The following is a 14,436-nucleotide window of genomic DNA, read 5'->3' as shown; positions in this document are numbered from 1 at the left end:
CTACAAACACATCACTCCCATCACTCCCAACCCCTCTTTTACGCCACTGCTACTCTCTGTTCATCATATATGCATAGTCACTTTAACCATATCTACATGTACATACTACCTCAATCAGCCTGACTAACCGGTGTCTGTATGTAGCCTAGCTACTTTTATAGCCTCGCTACTGTATATAGCCTGTCTTTTTACTGTTGTTTTATTTCTTTACCTACCTATTGTTCACCTAATACCTTTTTTGCACTATTGGTTAGAGCCTGTAAGTAAGCATTTCACTGTAAGGTTACCGAATACCTGTTGTATTCGGCGCACGTGACAAATACACTGATTTGTTAATGATTGATCATTACACATTTTATGCGTAGGCTACTTGATAATAAGCATTTTAATTTTTAGACCCCCACTGTAATTTGAGCAAAATACTTTTTATGGAATTGAAATAAAGCTCACAAATGAGAAATGTTGTACTTTAAAATTACAAATTGCAAACAAAACACGTATAAAATAGATGAAATCTCAGAAGGTTTCTTTAATTTACACTATCAATCACGAATAAAATTAATTTCAGTGTGGCCCACACTTGAGCACACACTGTGCCTTCAAGATATATTTGTATTGCCCTGAGGGAAAAGTGTATGATGACTTTAAGTGAAAGTGTCCATCTCCATTTAAAAAATACATAAATGACACTGTTACAAATAAAGAATTTGGGCAGATAAACAGCCAGACCTTTTGGTATCGTCTGCTTTTCATACACTGGGTGAGAGATGACACCACTGTCGACTGAAAAAAAGATGAAGAATTAAGGAAGGCCTAAAACACTAGACTCCTTTTCAAGGCAATTTCTGCATTATCATGTACCAACATGTCAGTACAATCCTGTTGATTGGGTGATTGCTTGTTATAGTTTGGATATCAATATAATAAAAAAGTAACACCCGTGAGCCAGATTCACTATAGGTAATATTGTACAGTACATTCACTTGTCTGAATCTAGTTCATTTCATTCCACAGGCTAGTTCACAGAAAGACATAGAGGAAAGTGAGCAGGTCTTCACTGCGCTGTTGCGCTCCATTGAGAGGAGCCAGGCTGACATTGTCGGTGAGATCCAGGAGAAACAGAGAGCTGTGGAGAAACAAGCTGATTGGCTCATCAAGGAGCTGGAACAGGAAGTAGCAGATCTAGAGAGCGGAATCAACAAGCAAGGGGAACTCCGTTCCACAACAGGAAGGTGTGCTTATGCTTCACTCTGTGGTCTATTTGAATGTGATTGACTACAGGTTTAGGGTTAGAGTTATGGGTCAGGGTTATGGAGAGGCTTAGGGTTATGACGGGATGTGGACATGAAGTTAGGGTCATGGCTAGTTTTAGGGTTCGGGTTGTGGTTGAGGCTACACTGTAAAAATAGGTCTCAAAACACCATGATTGTGTAATGAAACCATGAAAAGTAGTGCACCTAAGGTGAGATCTGGTGTTTGGAGGGTTTTTTAATGTAAAGCCAGTGTAAATGTTTTAACACACATAATGTGTTTTAAAACAGAAATGAAGTACTATGAAGCACCCAAAGTAGTTCTTCAACCTGACTGTTGGTGCTTTTAATTTACACTTTCAATCAAGAATTCACTTCGTTTCAGTATGGCCCACACTTGAGCACACGCTGTGCCTTTAAGAGATATTTATAGTGCACTGAGTATCATGACGTGTTTAGCATTTTAGCTAACCCTAATCCTAAACTTTTTCCTAACCTTAACCAAATTATTTTAGCTTGATATGTTAATTATCCTAACCTGCTGCATAAATTCTCCTAACCTGCTATGAAAAGTCAAATCTGACGTTAATTTGGCAAAAGCTTATAGCCATGACCTGAAAAGTGCACGACTTCTAAGTGAAAGTGAAAGTCTGTAGATCCCCATTTCTTGACACCGATACAAATAATAAGAATACACTCCACTGTCGACTGCAAAAAGTTGAAGAATTAAGGTAGGCCTAAAAACGCTAAACTCCATTTCAAAGCAATTTCTGCTTTATTATGTGTCACAACATGTAAATACAAACATGTTGCTTGGGTGATTACTCGCTTGATATCAATATAATGTAAATACATGAAATTATAATGTATTCAATCCCAAAACAAGATAGAATCTGGAATTTTTTACTGCAAAATATTTTTGGGGAATTGAAAATTAAACACAAATTGGAGATTTTGAATTTTAATCTTAGATAGACAGTGTGGTCGAGTGAAACTATAGTCCCGATTTTCATGACTTGTGAGTGGACTTGGATTGAAGCATTAGTGACTCAGACTTGGACTCGCTTTCTCGACCATTGGTGACTCGGACTCGCCTTCTCGTAGCTTGTATTTGCGCTTGGACTGGATAGGCTCGTATGATAAACAGAATAGTAGGTCAGGGTGCGTGCAGCGCAGCAGCGAGGGTTCTGTTATCTAGCAGTGGAAAGCGCCACACCCTGCATATACGCAGAAAACAATGATTGTGGGCAGACAGGCAGGCTCTGCTCCCGATCCGCTTTCGATCATAGGCTAGACGTTGCGGAAGCGACTCTCTTGCTTCTCTGTAACCACCAGTCACCAGCCTACTATTTAGCTTTGCCTGGTTAAAATGGTTAAGAAACACAAATTGCTTTACGAAATTGAAAACAATACTAGTATTAATAGTAAACAACACTCGCTTCTCTCCCCCCTTGAGTATAATAGAAAAGTAGATTGTCGCCGACGCTCGTTTAATGTGAGTGGGTCAAAGACGCAATCTGAGGGCTACGGATCTCGTCTTTGAGCAGTCCCAGAGGTCCTGATATTTCCAAACAGGTTTGATTTTATCCGCACAAAATCTGCGATGCTCTTGTAGTGTTTTGAGAACGGTGATCAGCAATAACCAATGAGAGCTCGCCAGAGAAGAAAACAGTGAGATCATGAGGTTGTTTCACATCACCCAGGATGATTAGACTAGAGCAGGAGCGATGACTACTACAAGTATGCGTTTTTACTTGCCTTTAACCAAAGCCAAAGTGTCAAATCGTTACAGCTCTGAAGTTTACAACAAATGTTATTCAATTCAAAATGCTGGCTAGAGATTTCAACTCGGTATGGCAAGCGTGAATGTCTGACTGAACGTTTATGGGGCTGCTTTGAGCCACAGCTCGTAGCTACTGTCACGATTCCCACCGACGGTGGCGCCCCCTCCTGCTCGGGTGGCGCTCGGCAGTCGTCGTCACCGGCCTATTAGCTGCCACTGATTCCCTTTTTGTTTTTCCCCTGTTTGTGATTGTGTGCACCTATTCTGAGTGGGGGTGATTAGCGGGGTTATTTATATTAGCTGGTCCGTCTTTTCTTTGTGCGGGATTGTATTTACTGTTGAGGCTTGTGCGTTAGTGTTGCGCCACATTGTTTTCTCCCTGTGTTTGGGGAACGTTATTTTGTGTGCGCGTATTTTCACTGTTTGGGGTGGCTTGTGTTTACTCGCCTGTTGAACCTGATTAAAGCCACTACCCTGTGATCGCTGCTTCCTGCGTTTGATTCCACCTACGACGGCCGAGCCTTACAAGCTACGTAAATCTAATCATATCATTGTTTTGGCGAGACAGCCTGGTATCGAGAATCCTCACGAACAAGTGAATAGTATTGTAGTGTGCGATCCCCGTCTGTGCCACTACGTTGGCAACGTCAGGAAAGACAGCTGTTTAATGTGAGAGGCTCAGCGATGTTAGGATTTTGAAAGTCGTATAGTGTCCACCTGGCTTCAGTGAAATATACAAAAAAATGTCAGTGTCCGAATACCTATTCTAGAGTACTACATACAGTATTTATACTGCATACTATGTACTCAGTGTGGCTATATGGTAGAGTGGGTACAATTCCATTTCCAAAAAATAAAGGTGGAATTCCACAAAAAATATTTTCCGTTGGGATTTATCATCAATCAATATTTAGGCTATAAACTATTTGCATTTCTAAACCATTAGTATGAAAGACACCGTTTGTGTGTTTTGATGCGGCACTGAAACCCCAATAAGTGTTTTCAACAATCTCTTAACAGAACTTCAGTATTTTTTTCTCTTTTATGTGTTTTGTTTCTTTGCCAGTTGTAATATTAAAATACCTCTCTTGTGAATTTGATTTTTAATTCCCCCAAAAAGTATTTCGAAAAATGATATTGTTCTATTTTTTTACATCCACATTTGATCTTTTTTTTTTTTTTTACATAAAATAATGTACATCCCATTTGAATATATGTACATTCTATTGATTTCCAAACTATAAAGAGTCAGATTTGGACTTCCCTGAATTGATGGGGAACTTTTTCTAGTGTAAAGAGTCGTGGCAGTGCTATCCGGTATCCTTGGGACGTGCCTAAACCCTAACCTAAACCCCTACCCCAACCCTTACCTTAACCATTTTAAATGTCAACTTTCTTTCTCTCCCTCACTAAATAACCACCTTTCTCGTCTGTTACTTTTTCTTTAAAAACACACACACACTTTCTTTGAAAGAGCACATTTTTTTTCTTTGCAAGTTGGAAAACGATATTCGTTAATGTATAGACACATAGAGGATGACATTTGTGTCATGTAATGTGGAGACCTGTCTATTGTCCTGCCTACTGAAATGTTCCTGTTGGTAAATTACGTGATAAAGGAGGTGCTTAGAGAAGGCTTTGAATACTTTATTTTAATATCCACCCTCTTGAGACACTCTGCACACTCTCCAGCCCAGCAGTATATCATTTTTATATCTCCAATTTACAATGTTGGATTGAAAAAGTGTCATATCAGATTAATACATACTGTATATGCACTACTCATTATAGTGCAGTCACTGCTAACATGACCCCCATTTTCTCCAAAACACAATACAATAGAGGCAGGATACTTGTCCACATGATTAAGTATGTATTTATTGTAGCATAAATTACATTAATTCATTTTCGACCAAATGAGCAGTTACTGCCTTTTTGCTTGGTAGGGCAGTATATTATACTGAGGGAGAGGTGCTGATGAAAGTGTCCAGCTCCCCATTTCTTGTAAATGACACTGTTACAAATAATTCACTTCCGCAGTTAAACAGCCAGACCCTTTGGTATCGTCAGCTTTCCATACACTGGGTGAGAGACCACGCTCCACTGTTGACTGCAAAAAGTTGAATTAAGGTAGGCCTAAAAACACTGAACTCCATTTGAAGGCAATTTCTGTATTATTATTTTTTAAGATATGTTAATACAATCCTTTTTTAGTTTGATTTTATGTTCCTTTTTTTTTTACAATAACAAACATACACATACCATCGACAACATACAGACACACACAAACATCCATAACATCACCCCTGGCCAGACCCACCTGTTCACACCCCATCTCCAGTGCCCGCATCACTCTCCTCCACATAGCCTCTAACTGCACCATTTTGTTTCTCTCCGTCGTCCACGCACTTTAGATTTAGATTATAAACCACTTTGCCTTTCCATTGTGTTGTTGATGCAGGATTGGTTGATTTCTAGTTCAGTATATGTTTAAAAAAAATAATTGATAAGAAAATATCGCCCAACTCATTGGGTATCTTATTGCACCCTCATATATGCAGACAGATGAGTTAAAAGTAAATGTACACTTTGTAAAACTTCTATCAATATAATGTAAATCAATGAAAATGTAATGTTTTCAATCCAAAAATAAGACACAATCTGGAATTTTTGTTTGCAAAGTACTTTTTATGCAATTTAAAATTAAACTCAGAAATATTAGTGGGCAGGTTCTGACAATTCTGCCTTTAGTTTTCACTCTGCAATAAAAACCTACACAAATCAATGGGCGGTAGCTGAGCGCCTGACATAACATTAATTTATGTAGTAAATAAGTATTGAAACACAGGTATTGAGTAAAAATTGTGAGGTAGTGATAAACAGTAAATGAGTTGGGATTAAAATGAGGGAGTGGCGGTATACTGCCATCTGTTGGTGACTAAAACAACTGCATAATAAAACCTATTATATATTGATGGGACTCGTGACTCGACACGGACTGGAGCACAGGGGACTTGGGACTCGGTCACAAGACTTAGTGACTTGACTAAAACACTGCAAATAGCAAGCAAACAAAACACGTGTAGAACAGAAGAAAGGTTTCTCACATTTTCACTTTCAATCAAGAACAAAATCATATTACATGAACGTGATGAGTTTGTGAAATGTAAGAAAGTGTCCCTTCCAAATACCCATTCCAGTGTACTACATATTTAAACTGCATACTATTTAGCACATACCTTTTAGTAAAAAGTATGCAGTATGCCACGGCCGCAACGTAGAAGTGACTCCTGACTAGCTGAGTAGGTGGGGCAGGGCCAAGTGCGGCCTGATATGTGAAAAACTGAGTTTAAATGTATTTGGCTAAGGTGTATGTAAACCTCCGACTTCAACTGTATATGTACATTAAATTAATAGCCTAGAACACACACCAAAACTTTTCAAATCAAAAGGCTATTGCACAGAAAAGCGTGGATAGTCGGGTGTATCACAAATTCAAAACTGCTGGACAGCAACATAATAAACTAAACCACTGATAATTGGGAATGAGATCAGAATGACTGCTAAGGCTTGATCCATAAATTAAATAGATAGCCTAGCCTACAAAACTAAAACAATCCATAAGTTCAAATCAAAAGGCCTGATTAACATGACATCAATAACGCAGCCACATCCAGAGTCCCCGGTGCCGACACATTCACAAATCAGAAGATGGTTTAGTATTTAGTTAAAAGCTCTGATGAAGGCCAAGAGAACAAGAAACACTTTCAACAAGAAAACAGAAATCCCCCCCAAAAAATAAAAGAAATAAAAGCAAAACCTACTACGCTATTCAGCATCTTCCCAATTAAGTAGACTAGTGTTCGAAGCTCTGCAGATTTTGTTGTGAGGATACAGAATCAATATACCATTTATTTTGGTATTGCCCTAAGGTAGCCTGTTTTTGGTCTCAGGTTCAGGAATGGCTGAAATGCACAGCATTAATCTAAAATTGACCCTAGAAATAGTACTGTTAGGAGATCTGGAGAAATCGGGTCAGTCAATTACTAATATACTAATACTCTTAGTAAAATTATTTGTCTTCAACTCACAATCTGTGGATTCTATTTGATTAGATAGATTGAAATTGTACGTTAAACATCACAGCATAGTTGAAAGATATGTTGTGTAGAAATCCAAAGAGCATGGCCAGCATAGATAGGTGGGATGGGCTGAGGGAAGCTGAGGGTTGGGATGTGGAATTGGAGACAAGTGGGAGTGGAGTTGCTGTGCGGGAGATAGAATGATGGTCAAAGATAAAAGTAAAAAATAAAGTAAAAATAAAACATAATAAAAAGTATGTTTGAATTACAATGAGGGGCAGTGTTTTTACAGCTAATGCCGGTTTGCCTGAGGCTGATGCCGTGCAGGTGTTTGTACGCATGCATATACACACACTCTCATTCAAATAAAAACATACAAGAACACACACATACATGTAATAGTGCCAGACATGCACACAAACATATACAGTTGGCATTGTTGTTATGATTTTAGTTGTCCTTGATGTCCTTTTTTCATATATATTTTTTGCATTGTTGTTTGCTGTTTTCTTCTGTCTTTTTCTTTTTTCTCTTTAGTTCATTCTCTTGTTTGTTGGTGCATTGGAGGGTTCTTGGGGTTGGGGAATGGAATTAATTGTATTTTTTTATTTTGTTTTTATTTATTTTCTTCTTGGGGGGGATGTGGGAGGGGTCTCGAATGGTTGGGAACTGTGGGGGGGGGGGGGGGGGGGGGGGATCTTGGAGGGTTCGGGTTCACGTTTTTTGGCCTGCTGGGAGATCTGTCAATGTGCCCTTGAGCAGGGCATTGACCCTGGATGCTTCTGTGTGTCGCTCTGAATGGGAGTCTGTTGGATGACTGGTATGGTGTAGTTGTTGAGCAGCTTCACAGCAAGTATATTATATGTTTCGGATATTCAATAAAAAAAAAAGATAATAATTTTTAAAAAAGTAGCCAAGTTTTGTTATTTTCTACTTGAAGAGAAATAGGGCCTAGCCCATCACTCACATAAAATGCATTGTGGAAAAGTGTGCATCGAATTCTACTAGATGAAGAGACTAAATGTGTTTTACATTCTGTCATTTAAACCATACTCAATTTTAGAAATTTCACATACTATAAAACATTCTATTTTCGCATACTGAGAATGCATCATGCGAGATTGCGTTGTTTCCCGCTATTTGTTTTCTGTAGTGCATCCCCTTATCTAATTGATCAGTTGTTGTCAAAGCCAAAATGATGTGTAAAGTAAACTCGGGTTTTGAAATGTCACATACTATTAAACTTCAATTTTTACACATACTGACTACTATTTAGGACGAAAGTATGGGTATTCGGACAGTAGTCAAAGTACAATCCAAAAATAAGAAAAAAAAAAATCACATTTTTACAATGTGAAAAGAAATAGAATAATATAAATGTTCTAAAATACTTTGAATAAAACTCACAAATGAGAATTGTTATTTTAATGCTACAAACACATCACTTCCATTCACTGTTTATGATTGATCATCACACATTTTTATACATAGGCTACTTGATAATAAGCTTTTGAATTGATAGACCCCCACTTGCAGCACAGTGTATGAAGATTTGGGTAATATGTCAAATCAAGTGACAAATCAATTACTTTTCAATTTCACATCATGCAGTATATTTCAAACAAATGATGTTGCCTTATGTAGCATTTTGAAAACGTATCAGGTAGTATCTAAATGTATTCTCAATCTAGTAGCTTTACATTTACAATTTAAAACTATTTTACATTTAGAAAAAAAACACAGGCTACTTGTATGGCATCAATACAAAGGTTTCCCAAGCCCTGTTAAATCTTTAACCATCCTCTTTTCCCTTGTCACCTAGGAGACTGGTGTTAAAGAAACAACGGTGACCAAACACCATCACACCATGGAAAACGACACAGATGATTACGTTTACCATCCTGACGAAGACTATTACCTCTCTGACGATGACCATTACCTCCCTGAATCAGAGGACATTGCAGTGTCAGTGCTTCTTCTCCTTGGTATTTTCCCAATCCTCCCTGTCCTTGGTTGGATTATCCTGTCCTTCTATCGTAAGCGCTGGGACAGAAAACATGCCTCATTCTCTTTTGTGTTCCTCCTCCTCGCTGACACACTGCAGCTGATTGTTTCCCCTTTCATTGTGGAAACTGTGCTAACCGGGGTTCCCTGTTGGCATGCTCATTGGTGGTGCATTACAGTATACTCCCTGTTCTCAGTGTCAAGATTCAGCGGTTTGTTTTTTCACCTGATGGTTGCTCTGGAGAAGATAGTCTTTCTGAGATGTTCACGGGTTGTCATCCCACAGGTTTTTATTATTTTTTTTTTTTACTTCTGTATGATGTGTCTCTACACTTATTTTACATTTTTGGTACATCTGCGTAATATTTACTCATTTTTCTATGGTGTGAATACTTTCCTTGGAGTAGTTGCTTTGTGCACAGCTGCTGCAGCATGTGTGTTAACTCTTAAACCATTTAAACCCCTCACAGATAAATTTCAGTGTTTCAAGGTATTAGCAGTGGCCATGTTTACTTTTATGATACTCTATGTTCCTGAGTTCCTCTACTGGATAATACAACACCACAGACCTGCTTGGACGCAGGGATTTAGTCATGTCCACTATCTGCCATGCCTGAGACCCATCACTGACTGTGTCCTGTGTTGGTTTGTCTGTGTAGACGGGGAGCTTCCTAGAGAGCAGCAACCGACAGACGTAGAACTCAATTCACCTATCCTCGATTCCTCTCATTCTGTCACCTCGCCTTCTCAAAACACATTGGAGGAGAAGGACCATGGGGAGGGACCTCCAATCCGGGAGGATGCGAGGAATCAAGGAAAGATACATTGAGATAAAGCCCAGTACTGAGGACTATTTGAGGCCTAATAATCATATATATTATTATTTATTTAACTAGGCAAGTCAGTTAAGAACAAATTCTTATTTACAATGACGGCCTACACCGGCCAAACTCGGACGACGCTGGGCCAATTGCGCGCCGCCCTATGGGACTCCCAATCACTGCCGGTTGTGATTCAGTCTGGAATCGAGCTAGGGTGTCTGTAGTGACGCCTCTAGCACTGAGATGCAGTGCCTTAGACCGCTCTGCCACTTGGGAGCCCGAGTGGAGGCTAGTGGGAGGAGCTATAGGAGGACGTAATGTCTGGAATGGAATGAATGGAACAGAGTCAAATATGTGGTTTCCATAGGTTTGATGTTTGATACTGTTCCATTAATTCCATTCCAGTCATTACAATGAGCCAGTCCTCCAGCCTCCAGTGATAATAAGTAGTAAAAACTTCTCACTCCAGTAGAGACAGCTAAAGAGTCATTTGTAGGGTGAATTTGGGAGGGATAAGGGGGAGAATTGGAAATGGACGACAAACACGTAAAAAAAACCCATTAAATATTGAAATGAAATAAAAACTCACTGTTATAGTTTTTTTGTTGTTGCTCTAAAGTCAGGATTCAATCCGACTGCAGGTTCTCTACAATGCAGCTTTGAAAGGCAATTTCTGATCAAGTCGACATATGCAGCGGTTACCATGAATGAGATCTCCATGAACGTGCAGTCGGATTTAATCTCAGCCTAACACTGGCATTTGTATTTTCTTACTAGCACTGGGCTTGCTCATAGCTGCTTTATTGAATACATTTTTACTTGCAGTGACGGTGATATGTAGTTGTCTTACCTACCTTAGATGAACGCACTGACTGTAAGTCACTCTGGATCAGAGCGTCTGCTAAATGAACACAATGCAAATAAATATATATGTAGAGGCTAGTTGCAACTCAATAACAGATGTACTTGTTTGTCATCCTCATTGATTGGTCAATGACTTGTTGCTTTGTATGAAAAACAGTTATCCTATTCACACTTTGGGAAATTGTGACGTTGTTCGTCCTTTTTTTTATATAATAATTTTTTATATTGTAATCACATTTTAATGTTCAAATTACTATAACCTCCCACAGCATTGACCATAATTCATTAAACTATTGTTTATCAGTTACGTCTTTTAGTAAATGATTTGGAACATATCAAGATGTTTTTAAATCAGTACAAACCTTCCCAGTCATAATTATAATAAACAATGATGATGTAATTAACAACAGGAAACTTTTTTATTTTGGTCTTGATTATATTAACTTCACATTATATATTTTCCTCACACTTGATTGATCTGAGAAATTAGATTAACATTACTGTCTATAGACAATAGAGAGCAGCATTACTGGTGTCGAAGAAATTCTAATCAAGTGAGAGAGACTGTCATTTCTCCAAACAATCAATCTTTATTTGATATTGATTAATTATTGCAATAATGTGAGCTGGTCAATGAACCACCCGTAGGTGATTCAATGAGAGCCCAATGATTCTGAGTTGGGCCTTGCCTTATATAGCCCAACCTTGTTACATTTCCTTAATCCACCACAACTGTCTCAATCTGTCAAACCAACCCATATCTATTGGATGAGGGGCCAGATATTCTGTCCTCTGTGTTCTCCTGTGAGTTCTAACAACTGTTTGTACTTAGAATAGAGGATAAGGAAAGACTTTGTTCGGAACAGAGATACCTCGTTACGAATATGCAAGTTTCAGAGTACAGAGGGTGGTGGTAAAAGCATGAGATGTGCACAGCCGTGGTGGATTAGGTACAGAGTTTGTGTGAAAACAGCAATTTACACAACCAGAGAAACAGGATTGTACACACATATCATTTATATAAATCTTAAAGTAATGCTAATACAGTGAGGGAAAAAAGTATTTGATCCCCTGCTGATTTTGTACGTTTGCCCACTGACAAAGAAATGATCAGTCTATAATTTTAATGGTAGGTTTATTTGAACAGTGAGAGACAGAATAACATCAAAAAAATCCAGAAAAACGCATGTCAAAAATGTTATAAAATGATTTGCATTTTAATGAGGGAAATAGGCATTTGACCCCTCTGTAAAACATGACTTAGTACTTGGTGGCAAAACCCTTGTTGGCAATCACAAAGGTCAGACTTTTCTTATAGTTGGCCACCAGGTTTGCACACATCTCAGGAGGGATTTTGTCGCACTCCTCTTTGCAGATCTTCTCCAAGTCATTAAGGTTTCGAGGCTGACGTTTGGCAACTCGAACCTTCAGCTCCCTCCACAGATTTTCAATGGGATTAAGGTCTGGAGACTGGCTAGGCCACTCCAGGACCTTAATGTGTTTCTTCTTGAACCACTCCTTTGTTGCCTTGGCCGGGTGTTTTGGGTCATTGTCATGCTGGAATACCCATCCACGACCCATTTTCAATGCCCTGGCTGAGGGAAGGAGGTTCTCACCCAAGATTTGACGGTACATGGCCCCGTTCATCGTCCCTTTGATGCGGTGAAGTTGTCCTGTCCCCTTAGCAGAAAAACACCCCCAAAGCATAATGTTTCCACCTCCATGTTTGACGGTGGGGATGGTGTTCTTGGGGTCATAGGCAGCATTCCTCCTCCTCCAAACACGGAGAGTTGAGTTGATGCCAAAGAGCTCCATTTTGGTCTCATCTGACCACAACACTTTCACCCAGTTGTCCTCTGAATCATTCAGATGTTCGTTGGCAAACTTCAGACGGGCATGTATATGTGCTTTCTTGAGCAGGGGGACCTTGCGGCGCTGCAGGATTTCAGTCCTTCATGGCATAGTGTGTTACCAATTGTTTTCTTGGTGACTATAGTCCCAGCTGCCTTGAGATCATTGACAAGATCCTCCCGTGTAGTTCTGTGCTGATTCCTCATCGTTCTCATGATCATTGCAACTCCACGAGGTGAGATCTTGCATGGAGCCCCAGGCCGAGGGAGATTGACAGTTCTTTTGTTTCTCTTCCATTTGCGAATAATCACACCAACTGTTGTCACCTTCTCACCAAGCTGCTTGGCGATGGTCTTGTAGCCCATTCCAGCCTTGTGTCGTTCTACAATCTTGTCCCTGACATCCTTGGAGAGCTCTTTGGTCTTGGCCATGGTGGAGAGTTTGGAATCTGATTGATTGCTTCTGTGGACAGGTGTCTTTTATTCAGGTAACAAACTGAGATTAGGAGCACTCCCTTTAAGAGTGGGCTCCTAATCTCAGCTCGTTACCTGTATAAAAGACACCTGGGAGCCAGAAATCTTTCTGATTGAGAGGGGGGTCAAATACTTAATTCCCTAATTAAAATGCTAATCAATTTATAACATTTTTGACATGCGTTTTTCTGGATTTTTTTGTTGTTATTCTGTCTCTCACTGTTCAAATAAACCTACCATTAAAATTATAGACTGATCATTTCTTTGTCAGTGGGCAAACGTACAAAATCAGCCAGGGATCAAATACTTTTTTCCCCTCACTGTATACATTTTCCCTTACACTGGGCTTCTGGGTTTTTACCTTTTCCTTTGTTTCTGTCCATTCCCTCCTCTTCCTTCTGGTTAACGATCTGTCCATTCCCTCCTCTTCCTCCTGGTAAATGATCTGTCCATTCCCGTCTCTTCCTTCTGGTGAACGATCTGTCCATCCAGACTCCTCCGGTGGAGTTGGAAATCAGACAACCCCTATTTCATAATCTCTTCTTGCAGCTATGAAAATAACAACAATGGACTCTCTCTCTCTTTATCCATTACCTGTTCTAAGACCTGTTGATGGACGGTATGATCTGTCATATCAGCACCACAGTGGTTCTTCATCCTCACCACGGCTCTCTTTCTCCTGGGGCCTACAAGACACATCAGATCAGGTTGACAAAACACTGTTCCTCTCATCACCACACAAGATAAAAACACTGTTCCTCTCGTCACCACACAAGATAAAACAGTGATTGGAGCTCAGCAGACTAACTTATGATAAGCATCCTGACTTATTTTTCTCATCTATGAGGGGTTCCCCAGGGCTCAACTCTGGGTCCACTGCAGTTGTAATAAAGAGTACATATTGGTTAGCCTGGTCCCAGATCTGTTTATGTTCTTGCCAACTCCATATATATATATATATACACACATATATATATATACATACACATATATATATATATATATATACACATACATACATACATACACACACACATTTGACTAATTTGATCATGACAATGCTACCATTGTGGATTAAAATATAGAATGGGTCATCTGGAATAGGTGAATGAACTCTTGACTCATTTTTGTCATTAAAGGTGGAGCCTGACTTGTGTTTTCACAGTTGAAGGAGATGAAGTCACACTCTCTTGTACTGTGGATAGAATGTGAATAAAAATGAATTAATTACTATTATTGGTCATGTCAATGCTACATTGTGGACATGTTTTTTGTATTAAAGGTTGAGCCTGTAATTTAGTTTACCTT

General features: G+C 39.3%; 1 protein-coding gene across 12 annotated transcripts in view; it reads left to right on the top strand.

The window, feature by feature from the left end:
• The window catches only part of LOC115194569 (uncharacterized), a 31,693-nt gene extending 21,606 nt beyond the window's left edge, over positions 1-10,087 (top strand). For 5 of the 12 annotated variants that reach the window (XM_029754362.1, XM_029754364.1, XM_029754367.1 and 2 more), the window contains 3 exons: positions 1,015-1,232; positions 5,074-5,163; positions 8,938-10,087. In XM_029754362.1, the coding sequence (XP_029610222.1) occupies positions 8,983-9,948 (966 nt within the window). In that variant the 5' untranslated portion in view covers positions 1,015-1,232; positions 5,074-5,163; positions 8,938-8,982 and the 3' untranslated portion in view covers positions 9,949-10,087. The other 7 variants (XM_029754363.1, XM_029754372.1, XM_029754373.1 and 4 more) reach the window with 7 other exon arrangements.
• Positions 10,088-14,436: the final 4,349 nt, after the last annotated feature.

Source organism: Salmo trutta, chromosome 5 (assembly GCF_901001165.1).
Source record: "Salmo trutta chromosome 5, fSalTru1.1, whole genome shotgun sequence".
Classification (NCBI taxonomy): Eukaryota; Metazoa; Chordata; class Actinopteri; order Salmoniformes; family Salmonidae; genus Salmo; species Salmo trutta.
This window is presented reverse-complemented; position numbering and strand designations above follow the sequence as displayed.